This window comes from Chelonia mydas, chromosome 3, assembly GCF_015237465.2.
Source record: "Chelonia mydas isolate rCheMyd1 chromosome 3, rCheMyd1.pri.v2, whole genome shotgun sequence".
In the NCBI taxonomy this organism is placed as follows: domain Eukaryota; kingdom Metazoa; phylum Chordata; order Testudines; family Cheloniidae; genus Chelonia; species Chelonia mydas.
The window spans coordinates 172,202,964-172,215,287 of record NC_057851.1 but is presented as its reverse complement, the minus strand read 5'-3'; the positions used below and the strand labels follow the sequence as shown (position 1 = coordinate 172,215,287).

Below are 12,324 nucleotides of genomic sequence, written 5' to 3'. Positions count from 1 at the left end.
AGCTATCAAATCCCCCCTCATTCTTCTCTTCCGTAGACTAAACAATCCCAGTTCCCTCAGCCTCTCCTCATAAGTCATGTGTTCCAGACCCCTAATCATTTTTGTTGCCCTTCGCTGGACTCTCTCCAATTTTTCCACATCCTTCTTGTAGTGTGGGGCCCAAAACTGGACACAGTACTCCAGATGAGGCCTCACCAATGTCGAATAGAGGGGAACGATCACGTCCCTCGATCTGCTGGCAATGTCCCTACCTATACAAACCAAAATGCCATTGACCTTCTTGGCAACAAGGGCACACTGTTGACTCATATCCAGCTTCTCGTCCACTGTAACTCCTAGGTCCTTCTCTGCAGAACTGCTGCCTAGCCATTCGGTCCCTAGTCTGTAGCCGTGCATTGGATTCTTCCGTCCTAAGTGCAGAACTCTGCACTTGTCCTTGTTGAACCTCATCAGATTTCTTTTGGCCCAATCCTCCAATTTGTCTAAGTCCCTCTGGATCCTATCCCTACCCTCCAGCGTGTCTACCACTCCTCCCAGTTTAGTGTCATCTGCAAACTTGCTGAGGGTACAATCCACACCATCCTCCAGATCATTAATGAAGATATTGAACAAAACCGGCCCCAGGACCGACCCTTTGGGGCACTCCGCTAGATACCGGCTGCCAACTAGACATGGAGCCATTGATCACTACCTGTTGAGCCTGACAATCTAGCCAACTTTCTACCCACCTTACAGTGCATTCATCCAGCCCATACTTCTTTAACTTCTTTAACTTGGTCCTTCTGGCCAAACCAGTCCTAAAGACTCAGCAGAAGACTGAGATGGAGTTTTCAGAGCGACTGGTTCTGGCGTTGTCCCGTAACAATTCTCAAGTGTTTGCTAGGGGAGGCTTGTTTTGAGCCACTCTTTCTCCCTCCTGCCTCTTTTTTCAGGCAGACGTCTAATGAGTTAACCCACTATATTCATGCAATATATATCTCAGTAATCAGGCCAATATACAGTACTCATAAATTGTTATGGAACAGCTCCAACTCCATTTTGCCATGGCAGAGAAGAGTCTTGCATTTTGTCATGAAGTGAGTCAGGATTGCAGTCATGCTCAGCACTTCTGGAAGGGGGTTCAGAGCCGGGGTCAGCTATTGAGAAAGGTATGATTCCAGCTCCCACCCTAAATACCTCAGAAAGTGATCCAGTCTTCACTCCTGGATTATTTGGGCCCAACTCTCTTCCCAGTTTCACCTTCGCAACACTGTTACCTTCAGTGGAATCACACTGGTATAAATGAGAGAAATTGACCCTTTATCTAGATTTTTCCCTCCACAGATTGTAAACTGAAGCACAAAAAGTTAATAGAGTATCAGCCTTTCTTACCAGATAAAGTAAGTTATCTCACCTCCCCCTTTTAAGGGCCCCAAACAGCAAAGTGCAGAGTGCATCTTGAAAGGTTCAGAGCACCTATAACTCTGTAGGAATTGAGGGTACTCGGTGTCAGGAATCACTGCAGTTGAGCCAGTTTTCAGGCAACCTAACGAGTGCACCTGGCCTGTAGTAGGCTACCTGCTTGGCTACACTGCCTGATTGGTTGGAAGAATCAGAAAACCGAATCTTAAGCCCAAACGCAGTTCAGCAGTTGCTTGAAACATCTGTGTATGGCTGTAATAGCTCCTCCTTGTTCTAGGACCTTCTCCTGCTTTGTTCTAGCCTTGGCCCCAGCCCTGCTCTGCCTTGCCTTGCTCCTGGTAATCCAGTCCTTACCCTCAGCTTTGATTCCTGACTTTGGCTTTGACCCTTGGCTCTGGCATCTGGCCTCTGACACTGGTTTAGACTCTTGGTTCAGATTCCTAATTACTAACTAGACATGATTCCTGCTCCAACCACTAGCCATGACCACCCAGGTCCATCGCAGTCACTCATATTCAGCACCTTTGCACTTTCTGGCCCTTGGATGTCATTGCAGAAATGAGTCCCCTATGCAATGAGAATCCGTCCTTCAGGTTTTGTTAACTATACCAAGGTCTTGCAAAGCATTCCATGTCTCCTATCCATTGGACAGCCATTATTTATAGAATTAATGTTTCTTTCTTTGAATTAGTCTTTCATTCACTGTTTAATCTGAGAATAAAACTAGATCTTCCTGATCTACTTTTTTTCTTTAATGAAAATTCAAAGACCCTAATCCTTTCTTCTCACTCCAGGTAATCTCAGACTATCAAGTGACCTTTGGGAATTAAGCTAATAGCCTGAGCTCCAAAGGTTATGCTTATTATGATGATGAGAAAAATAATTACACCATCATCTGCTTGAATATCCGTATATGCTTTCCCCTCAAAGGCCCTGACGTTAGTGGCTCTGTCACTCTTGTTTTGTTTAACCCCAGATTCCCCTGCCCTAAGATCTCTGCACATTTAACTCGGTTCAAGTTAATACCTTGTAAATTCTCTCTTTAATTTAAAATTTATTTCACTATTGGCAACAGGTCACTTTTATCTAGTAGGATCACCCTGCAAATCCATTTCCTGATTTCTTCCTTTTTGTTTTGACTTCTTAAAAATGTGTGCCTATCCTGTCACCCTAGGACCTTACACAGTAAAACATGAACAGCTACACAATACATAACTAACATATTCTCTCAACTTCTGCCTGTCAGATTTAATAGATATCATTCCCATTTTACCCATCTCCTTCTCAAAAGAGAGTGGGGGGAAAGAGAGGTCTCAGAAAACAAACCCAACTGAAGTGCTGTGAGACCGAAAATCTTGTCTGAAATGCCTTGGGAATTAATTCAAAAGCTTATGTGACCATTTGCAGACAAGCAGTTGTGAGTCGCTGAGAATAGGGTCTTTCTCTGAGAACCTTATTCATGGCCAGATCATCTACTGAAGTCTTTCAGGCCTCCACCCCAACCCAGAGGAAGTCAACCCAATCCTTCTGTGGGCAAATGCAATTATGAGGCGGAAAATGGAGTTTCCTGAGAAACCTTCTTTTCTTCTAAACCAAGTTTGATCTTAAATATTTTCTCAAATAAATAATGTTTCTGGAGATATAAAGCTTCTGTTTGCAAGACTGTATAGGTGTGGCCACACATAAATTGGTTCTTAAACACAGGATTTTGAGGATTATTGAAACCACTGCAGCATGATTCAGTAGGAGCAGGTCTAATGGTGCTGAGTCATAGTGAAAAATACATTAAAGCTCGTTAGAGCATGTGTACGCTTTGAATTAGTTAAGTAATATGTGATTTAATCAAGGCTTTTTAAGGTTTTTGTCAAAGTCTCAAATTTCATGTGGTCTCAAAACTAGTAGGCCAAATTCTGTACTCAGTGACAATCATAAAATCTGACTGAGTACAGAATTTGGCCTTGTGTCTCAAAGCTAATCCAGAGTAGGTCACAAAATGCATAGGTCACAAATAAGCACATTCAGTAACAAGCCTTAATAATGTCTTCCATTTGAAAGGCAATAAAGTGAGGCTGCCACCACACGCACATTCATAACAGATATTCCATAAAGCTGCAAAAAATGATAAAATCATAGCTTTACTTAAAAGCTAAGTGTGTGTTGTTTTTGTGTCTTAAATAGACATAGGAAGAATCGTGAGGCAGCCAGTGAGCTTCTGATGAGGTTGAAAGACAACAGAGATCTTCAAAAGTTTCTTCAGGACTGCCAGGAGGTAGGTTATGTCACTTGGCTATAATCTTTAAAAACCTCAACCTGCAGCATTATGAGCATCTCAACTTGCATTCAGTGGGAGCTGAGGGCTCTCAGAATCTCACAGGATCAGGCCTTAAATGCACATCTGATATGTATCAAATGATCCCGACATCTAAGAGTGAAGCGAATGCTTTCTGCTCTGTTGTTATTGGGGGCTCCATCATGGTCTCGGTTTCCTCTCCATCATATTAAGTTAAGGAGAGGAAAAAGTTGCTAAAAGAAGCACAAACTTGAAGCTATGGTTATGGAATCTGGAAGGCATTAGCACTGGGTTTCTGTATTAAGAATTGTTTCACCTGTGTGTTGTGTGTTCTGAAATATGGCTTATCCACATGGCTTCTACAAGACATTAGTAAAAGGAACACAAGGCAATAAACATGGGCTGAGTAGGAATCAATTGGATAGTTTCTAATGTGGTGTTTTTCTGATGGTTTGTTTTATTTCTTAAAACATTTTCTGTCCAGATCTCCTATCGTTGGACATGTGCCTTTTGCACTGCAGGCAATATTTAAAATTGGAAATAATCTTTCTCTTAACATGTGGAATTAGTCTAGTGATTATCGGGTTACTTCATGCATCACTGACAAAACACATTAAAATTAGCTGTGCAAACCTGAGACCCTCAATGAGGTGGTTGGGAAATAGCTGTTTTAAATTTTAAATTTCAGTTTATCAGCCATACCTCTCAACCACATAGTGCAGAGCACAAGACACAAAGATGATTTTGTACAATAGTTGGAAATAATTGCTAATTCCATAGGAGAAACATACAAAATATCATTCATAACCTGAACAAATGATGTTTCCTGAAGGCAGTGCAGTTGCATTCGTGCAAGTCCACAATTGAGTGGCATTTGCTTGTATAGTCATGAATCTGGCCCAAATTGTATTACCGCATTAATAAAAACATTACAAATTAATAAAAATTCTGCTGGTATTGGCAGTTTGTTCTTCCCTCCTACGGAGTACTAATAATAACAAAGAACCATCTGGTTCTCTGGACTTTGGCCTTGGTGTGAATGTTGATGTGCTCTCCAGATTCTAAACCTACACCTGGCCAACAGGAATTTGGATTTTACATTAGTGTTAATACAAAATCTCTCTTTAGGTCTAGTTCAGCCTGTTAGAATGTGAGTAGTGAAGGGGTGCAAGGAGCCATTCACAGCTGCAAGCTCTGTGCTCTCTGGGACTCAATGATCACTCCGTCTTAGCTCCCTTAGAGCACAAGCCATCCTGAAGGGTTGGAGAGGAGACAGAGCTATTCCTCTCCCTCACCCTGCACTCCCTTCATCAACTAATGGAGTTTATCAGGGACAGAGAGGTGAACACAGTGAAGGGATAGTTCAGCATGTACACCCCTCATCCCACGCTATCTAGTGCTCCTGGAGGCTGTGTGTCTTCCTGAAGTACACTGCCTCACAGAGCTGTCCCTGAAGTGATGCTGCTCCGTGTTGTTCCCAACATGGGGTTAAGAATGGCTTAGAAGACCTGATCTGATTCTCAGGCCTCTGCTTCTATATTCCAATATCCCCAATTGATCCCTTACCTTCCCTGCATATTCCTGGTTACAGATGTATCCTATTTCATCACTGTCAACAGTAACGTAAGAAAGGTTTTTAAGGGGTCAGTTCCTTTCACAGTACTATCAGTCTCACGATTAACCACGCAATCTAGCTGTGGCACCGTGCTGAGAACACCCCATGGCACACAGTTCTTCCTTTCTGTGGCTAGGTGGAGCACAGGAAGAAAACAGGATAATGCTCATACGGACAGCTCAGTTATAAGAACTAAAGACATATCTTTTCTCCAGCCCATAGGGAATGGACAAGGCAACAGGTTTACTTTTTTAGCCATCAGGTATACTGCTACGTTGTTAGTAACTGGGCATCATTCTTTATGTCTCTCTCTCCCATTCATAAACATGGATGTATCAAATAAATCTACTGAATGAACAAAATTAAAGTATGACACCAGTGAAATCCTAGCAGATAATGGTAGAATTCCTGAATTTTGCGCCTTGAAAGCTTAATTTTGCCATTTCATTTCCTTTATATCCTCGTCTTTAGGTAGCCTACCACTGAAGAGATTTGTAAAGCTGAATTTCCACTGTTAATGCTTAGAAGTCCCAGCACTTTCTGGTCTGATTTCTCTTGAGAAGTCAGTAAAAGAAGGTTTTGGCTGAATTCCACATGTCAGACCTGCTCCATCTGTTCATTTAGTGCCAGCAGGTTTGGTCATAAGTTTTAGACGTTTATGAACCTTGCACTTCCAGATAAGCTTTGGCAATCTGCTTATTTACAGTGTCTAGGAAGAGTAAGGAAAATGATTTCATTTCCCAAGAGTCAATGGTGGAAACTGTGCTATGAGACACAGGTCCAATAAGTGGGAGAATATCTAGTATCCGGCTCCCTTTGGCATTAAGGACCAAATCCTGGTTTCATTGAAGCCAATGGCAAAACTCCCATTGATCTCAGTAGGACAAAGATTTAGCCTTACTAGAATACATGCATCTGTTTTTTCCAAGGCAGTATTTCTGGGAATGAACTGCTACTGAAACGTCATTCTGTCTATACCAGTACAGAAAATGCTGGCTTTCAGCTACCAATACCTGTTTCTGCTGGTTTCAAAGACAAGCTTTTAATGTTGATGCCTAAAAATCCTTGCTTGGAACTCCTTTGTGAGCCAGAAGAGGTAAACAGGGAACTGGGAGTCAGAAATCTGGGTTTTATACCTTATTGCCACTGGCTGTATGACATTTCTCTTTGATGTGCCTCAGTTTATCTCATTTGTAAAGCAGGGAAAATGGTACATTCCTTTGTGAAGCACATCAGGATCCCCAGTTGGGGTAATGTTGCCATTGAGAGAAAACAGACAAATGGGAGGCAAGCACGTAATTACTAGAGTGTAACACCTGTCTCTTTTCTGGAAAGTTAAGTGTACAATTACTGATTTAGAGCTATATAATAATGTATTTCTTAATATGGGCTCTGACTGTTAAACCTTCAGAGTCCATATGTTCCCTGCCAATATGCCTATTAGAACTGTAACCCCCTGAGACCTATAATAGCTGTGTTAAGATGGGCATTGTTTTTTAGTTAGATTCAGTAAAAAGATCAGATGACGATTTTTCTGACTCTGTTTATATGTTTTCTATTTTTACGGAGATTAATCATGCTCTTTAATGACCTTTTAAAAATTTTCATGAATTGTAAATGGAGTTTGTTGTCCAAGAACTCTGACTGAGTAGTGGTGATCTGGCAAATTTTACTGATCTGTTCCATTACTCTAGCCCACATAGTGTTTTATTTATAGGATGGTGCATATTGCAGAATTGGCCTGGTTAGTAACAAAGCTTAGGTTTTGTTTACATATTTTCCTCTTGGATGGTGACTCTAAAGATGCAGAATGTGCATCTTCTCATGAGTTTTTGTAAGTGTTCTGTGCTGCATTTCTTCATAATTAAAAAAAAAACAGCTAGGAATGATTGAGACCACTCAGATGTGAGCTTCAACAGAGGAAAGTTGTGGGGTTTTTTTAGTGTTAGTAGCGAGCATTGTTTTTGCTTTTTCTCACTACCTCTGCTATTGGCCAAAGAGATATTTTTAAAATTTTACTTGTTTCTTCAGTTTTGGTATGAAAATTCTCATTGTTGATATATTTTAGGACAATCAAAGCAAAAAGGAATGAACTGTATTCATATAAAGGGGAATGGAATTCAGGTTTTGTTTGAATTACAGGAGTATGTTTAATGAATATATGGAAACAGCATTTAAAAAAAGAAAGAAATAGTCCTTGAGTATTGGAGAACCTAGTGAAAATTAGACAAAGAACTTGATCTCATTTAGTACATGTACATGAATTGTGTGTGTGTATTCATATAATGAGAGTGACATAGACATAATGTGAAGTTCCTACAAAAACTTCTTTGTAAGACGCTGTTTTGATATAGGTGTAGGGATAGAACTTCTGATTCAATGCAGATTTACTAACGTAGATCTCTGCACTTGTGTAAAGTCACACTGACATCAGTGGAAGTCCACGCAGGTGAGGGGTCCACACTACAGTATCTTAATATGGGGTTAGGGTTCTAAGTAGGACATTTCTGAGAGAATCTTTAAGACTGTGTTGGTAGCATGTGGGTCAGACTTCTGTCTACAGAGAAATAGAGGAAACATACTGTCGATGATACCAATAACTAGAATACTTGCACCTGACCCAGCTCCCATTGGACTCAGTGGGAGCTTTGTAGTTGACTTCAGTGGAGATAGGGTTGGGCCCTTTATCACTGCACCGAGGGATGGCCTCTGTAGTAATGTCAATAACACATTTGATGGAATAGTCTCTTTTAATAGCCTGTGTTAAAATGTTAGAGATGTTGAGTCTTCACGACAGGGGCATGGTGAGAGAATGTAAACTGGCAGGGAAGATGGTGAGGCTCTCCCATGGAGGACATTTTGAAGGGGCCAAAAATTAATATTCTGTTCCACCCTCTCAGTTATTTGTCTTTCGGTGGATGGAGCTGTCTATGTACGTGCAAGGAAGGGTAGCAGCCATGCAAGTTTTCCTACACTGCCCTGAAAATGTATTTCTGTCTCTCTCTGTGTGGTGCCTATATGGTGCTAGTAAACATAATAGAGGTGTCAAACACATTATTAAGATAAGCACAAAGCTGAACTTCCACCCTGGCCCAGAAGTATCTCTTCTTGAGGGGCTCGGGGAGCTCAGTATTCATAACCATTGAATGTGTGGCCTTGTTACTGACACTGCCAAAAGGCAAGCCAGCAAATAGCTAAGGGCCAAATTAAAGCCAGGCCGTGTAAGCATTATACAATATTTGGTAATCAGCGTAGCCAACGGAGGCCTTGATCAATGTTGTATATGATTGTGTATCTGCCACAGTTTTCCCAAGTGTCAATCAAGTACAGTCTAAAGGAGACAGAGGTGTTTTGATCTACTCCAAGTATTAAACATGTAGGGCCCCAGCCAAAGCTCACTGGAATCAGTGGGAGTCTCTCCAGTTTCTTCATTAGGCTTTGGATTAGGCCCATACCGTAAAATACAAATGTTGGTTATTTGTATATTGTAGATGTTGTTTACATTTAATAGAGAGAGCCCCAGACAAGAATCCTGGCTTCAAACAGCTCCCAGATCTGATCCAAACTTCTTGCTTCTATCTTTGGAATGTGCCAGCCTAAACCCTACTTCTGAATACCCTCAAACGTTCTACCCACCTCTGATTCCATACTACAGACAGTTTAAAAAATCTTAAACAGTCATATTCTTTTCCACATTTTTTCAGCTGTCACTCTGGATCAATGAGAAGATGCTCACAGCTCAGGATATGTCTTATGATGAAGCAAGGAATCTGCACAGTAAATGGCTAAAACACCAGGCATTTATGGCAGAACTTGCATCCAACAAAGAATGGCTGGAGAAAATTGAAAAGGTAAATAAAGAACATTTTATAAACTTCCTCTCTTTTTAAATCATGGTTGTCTTCAGAGAAATGACTGTAAAAATGTCTTCTCTTTACTCAACAGATGAAACCCCTATTGTCTTTGAGTCATCTATTCAATTTAGACCAAAAAAGTTTTTATCATTGCTGACCAAATACAGTTATGAAAAGCAAGTCTGTTCAGTTTATCTTTGTGGCTATCTCCCAGTTTGTTTCATCCTCTGTGTAATCCAATCCATTCTGTTCTATTTCTCATCAATCTAATCTTTGTGATATTTTCTGTCAGTTTAAGATACCCAGGTTTTTGTAGTGCATGCACTAGCCAGTTTGCCAATTCCGTCGAATTGCCAAGTCGTCCTTACTTGTAATGATGTAAGGAGCAAAACACAAGTTATTTTCAGGTGCCACGGTTGGCAAGTACAAAAACCATCATTTTGATTTATAAACTGTACACAGTAACTATGCGGATCATGGAAAGAAAATAACTATATAACCCCATGGTGCCATTCTGACTGTCACTGTATTTGTAGTATAATCACAATACTAATCAGAAAACAAACCTCATGTGAAAAGTTAAAGCTCAGCCTGTTTTGTTAACAAATAACATCGCCATTGAGCTAGATCAGGTGATTTTAATGGCTTTAATGTGCTGTACTATTTTTTCTGCTTCCTTGTTTGAAAGAAAGAACACTGGAACATTAAGAAATTCTCATCTTTAGCTCTGACAATGGGTTTGTGTTCACTGTAAGTTAGCATAATTGCTCATTTCCTTCCCACTTTGGCACTCTTTGTATCCCATTAGTGGTTTTTCTGTGTTTTGCAAACATTAATAGTTTTCATCGGTGTAACTGAAACGCTGCTCTCACCAACAGCAGTACCTTTTCAGTGCTAGTGCGTTCCCATCTTCTGTCCCGGAAAAGTCAGATTGCAAAAAAGGATAAAATACCTGCACCAAAGTTGTATGTTGAACCACAATTGCAAAACATTGTATTCTTATTGGCATTTGTTTTGTATTAAATGTGCAGTGTTGTGTACAGAGGTCACCATTACAAAGCTTGTTCCGTATTGAGGAGATTACCAGTTCTAGGGGTATAAGCATACTTTTAAATAGAGGATATGTCTCTCAAACTGGAGAAAATCTTTCGAAATGAAGAAATATTTTAAAGTCCAAGCACTCTGTTGGTGTTTTCCTTAAATATAGGGCTCCTGCTTCCCTATATGTTGTTGTTCCCATTGGAAGGAGAACTAACATACAAAAGAAGCTAGGCTTCAGCACCATAAAGCTGGTGACTTTGGGAGGGAGCCAGTGGGGGTAATGTATAGTTACAGAGTCTCATCCTCTACCGCAGCATCCTAGCACAGTCATACTGCACTGTACTCCCTCTGCCATCATTACCCTTGGTCTCCCTATTCCCCAAATGTTCCACAGTATTGTGAAGATCCTGCACAAGTTACAGCCGGTTTGTTTTTTAGTAACTTGCTCCACTTTGTCCCACATGTTTGTGGGTGAGTACATCCCACCCCCACAAAAACAGATCTGGATCCCTGCAGAACGCAAAATGAGAAGGGACTTTCACAGGATCTAAATGAAGGAGGGGAGCAAGGGATGCAGCCCGCGCTCTCCACCCTTCCAGGTCCTCCCAGACCTTGGGTACAGGAACCTTGTGGAAGTGGTGGGACCGTGGAGCCTTTGTTTTGGAAAGAATAATTGAGATGTAATTTTCACAGACCTTTAGTGCTCTTGCCTAATGTCATTGTTTGCTATGTGCTTTGCAGGAAGGGATGCAGCTCATTGCGGAGAAACCAGAGACTGAAACCGTAGTGAAAGAAAAACTGACAGGCCTGCGTCAAATGTGGGAGGAGCTCGAATCTACTACCCAAACCAAGGCTCAGCGACTCTTTGATGCGAATAAGGCTGAGCTTTTCACCCAGAGTTGTGCTGATTTGGATAAATGGCTGAACAGCTTGGAGAGTCAGATACAGTCCGATGACTATGGAAAAGATCTCACCAGTGTCAACATCCTGTTGAAAAAACAACAGGTAAACAGACGGAACAGCGAGTCTAGAATAGAATAGATCGAAGGGCAATTGTAAGTAGGGTTGCCAACCCTCCTGGTTTGGGCGGGAGTCTCCAGGAATTGGGATCGATCTCCTGGAGGCTACTGAAGCCAATCCGAGAGATTTTAGGCATCTAAAAGTCCAGCGGTGCAGCAGGGCTAAGGCAGGCTCCCTACCTGCCCTGGCTCCATGCCGCTCCCAGAAGCAGCTGGCATGTGCCAGTGGAGTCTCTGTGTGCTGCCCGAGCACCAACTCTGCAGCTCCCATTGGCCAGGAACAGGGAACCGCTACCAATGGGAGGTGTGGGGGCAGTGCTTGCAGGAAGGGGCAGAGCCATCCATGAGCCTAGGAGCCACTGCCAGACATGCCGCCGCTTCCAGGAGCCGCCTGAGGTAAATGCCGCCCAGCTGGAGCCTGCACCCTAAACCCGCTCCCACACCTCTGCCCCAGCCCCCTCCTGCACCCAAACTTCCTCCCAGAGCCCACACACCAAACCTCCTGCCCCAGGACGGAACCCCCTCCCGCACCCCAACCCTGAACCCTCTCCCACACCCAAACTCCCTCCCGGAGCCCGCACCACGAACCCCCTCCTTCACCCCAGCCCTTAGCCCCCTCCCAGAGCCCGCACACAAACCCCCTCTTCACCCCAAGCCCTTGCCCCAGGCTCAGCCTGGAGCCCCCTCCCACACACCAAACCCCTCGGCCCCCAGCCAGGGCCCTGCACCTCAACCCTCTCCCCAGCCTGGTGAAAGTGAATGAGGGAGGAGAAGAGTGAGCTTCGGAGGGAGGGGGGTCAGGGCCTTGGGAAAGGAGCGGGGCAAGGGTGTTTGGATTTGTGCGATTAGACAGTTGGCAACCCTAGTTGTAAGCATACCAAGGAACAGATAAAGGACCCTTTCAGTTTAGATTAAGATTTAATTTGCTCTTCTTTCTTCCTGTTTGTTTCTTCTTCTTTTAAGGGAAAGCAGCAGCCATTAGATACCCTATCCCCACATCTCTCAGTGTAATCTGTCCTCCCTACCAGGAAATGGATCCAGTCTGCTTCGTATGCTGTCGCTGTAAAACATGTCACAGTCATTATTAATATGGTGAATTCCTAG

At 42.5% G+C, this 12,324-nt stretch overlaps 1 protein-coding gene across 4 annotated transcripts in view; it reads left to right on the top strand.

Annotated features, from left to right (window-relative positions):
• Positions 1 to 12,324, top strand: part of SPTBN1 (spectrin beta, non-erythrocytic 1) — a 212,043-nt gene that overhangs the window by 160,634 nt on the left and 39,085 nt on the right. For all 4 annotated transcript variants that reach the window (XM_037895873.2, XM_043543804.1, XM_007072399.4 and 1 more), the window contains 3 exons: positions 3,580 to 3,670; positions 9,011 to 9,157; positions 10,943 to 11,206. In XM_037895873.2, the coding sequence (XP_037751801.1) occupies positions 3,580 to 3,670; positions 9,011 to 9,157; positions 10,943 to 11,206 (502 nt within the window). The remainder of the gene's footprint in view (positions 1 to 3,579; positions 3,671 to 9,010; positions 9,158 to 10,942; positions 11,207 to 12,324) is intronic.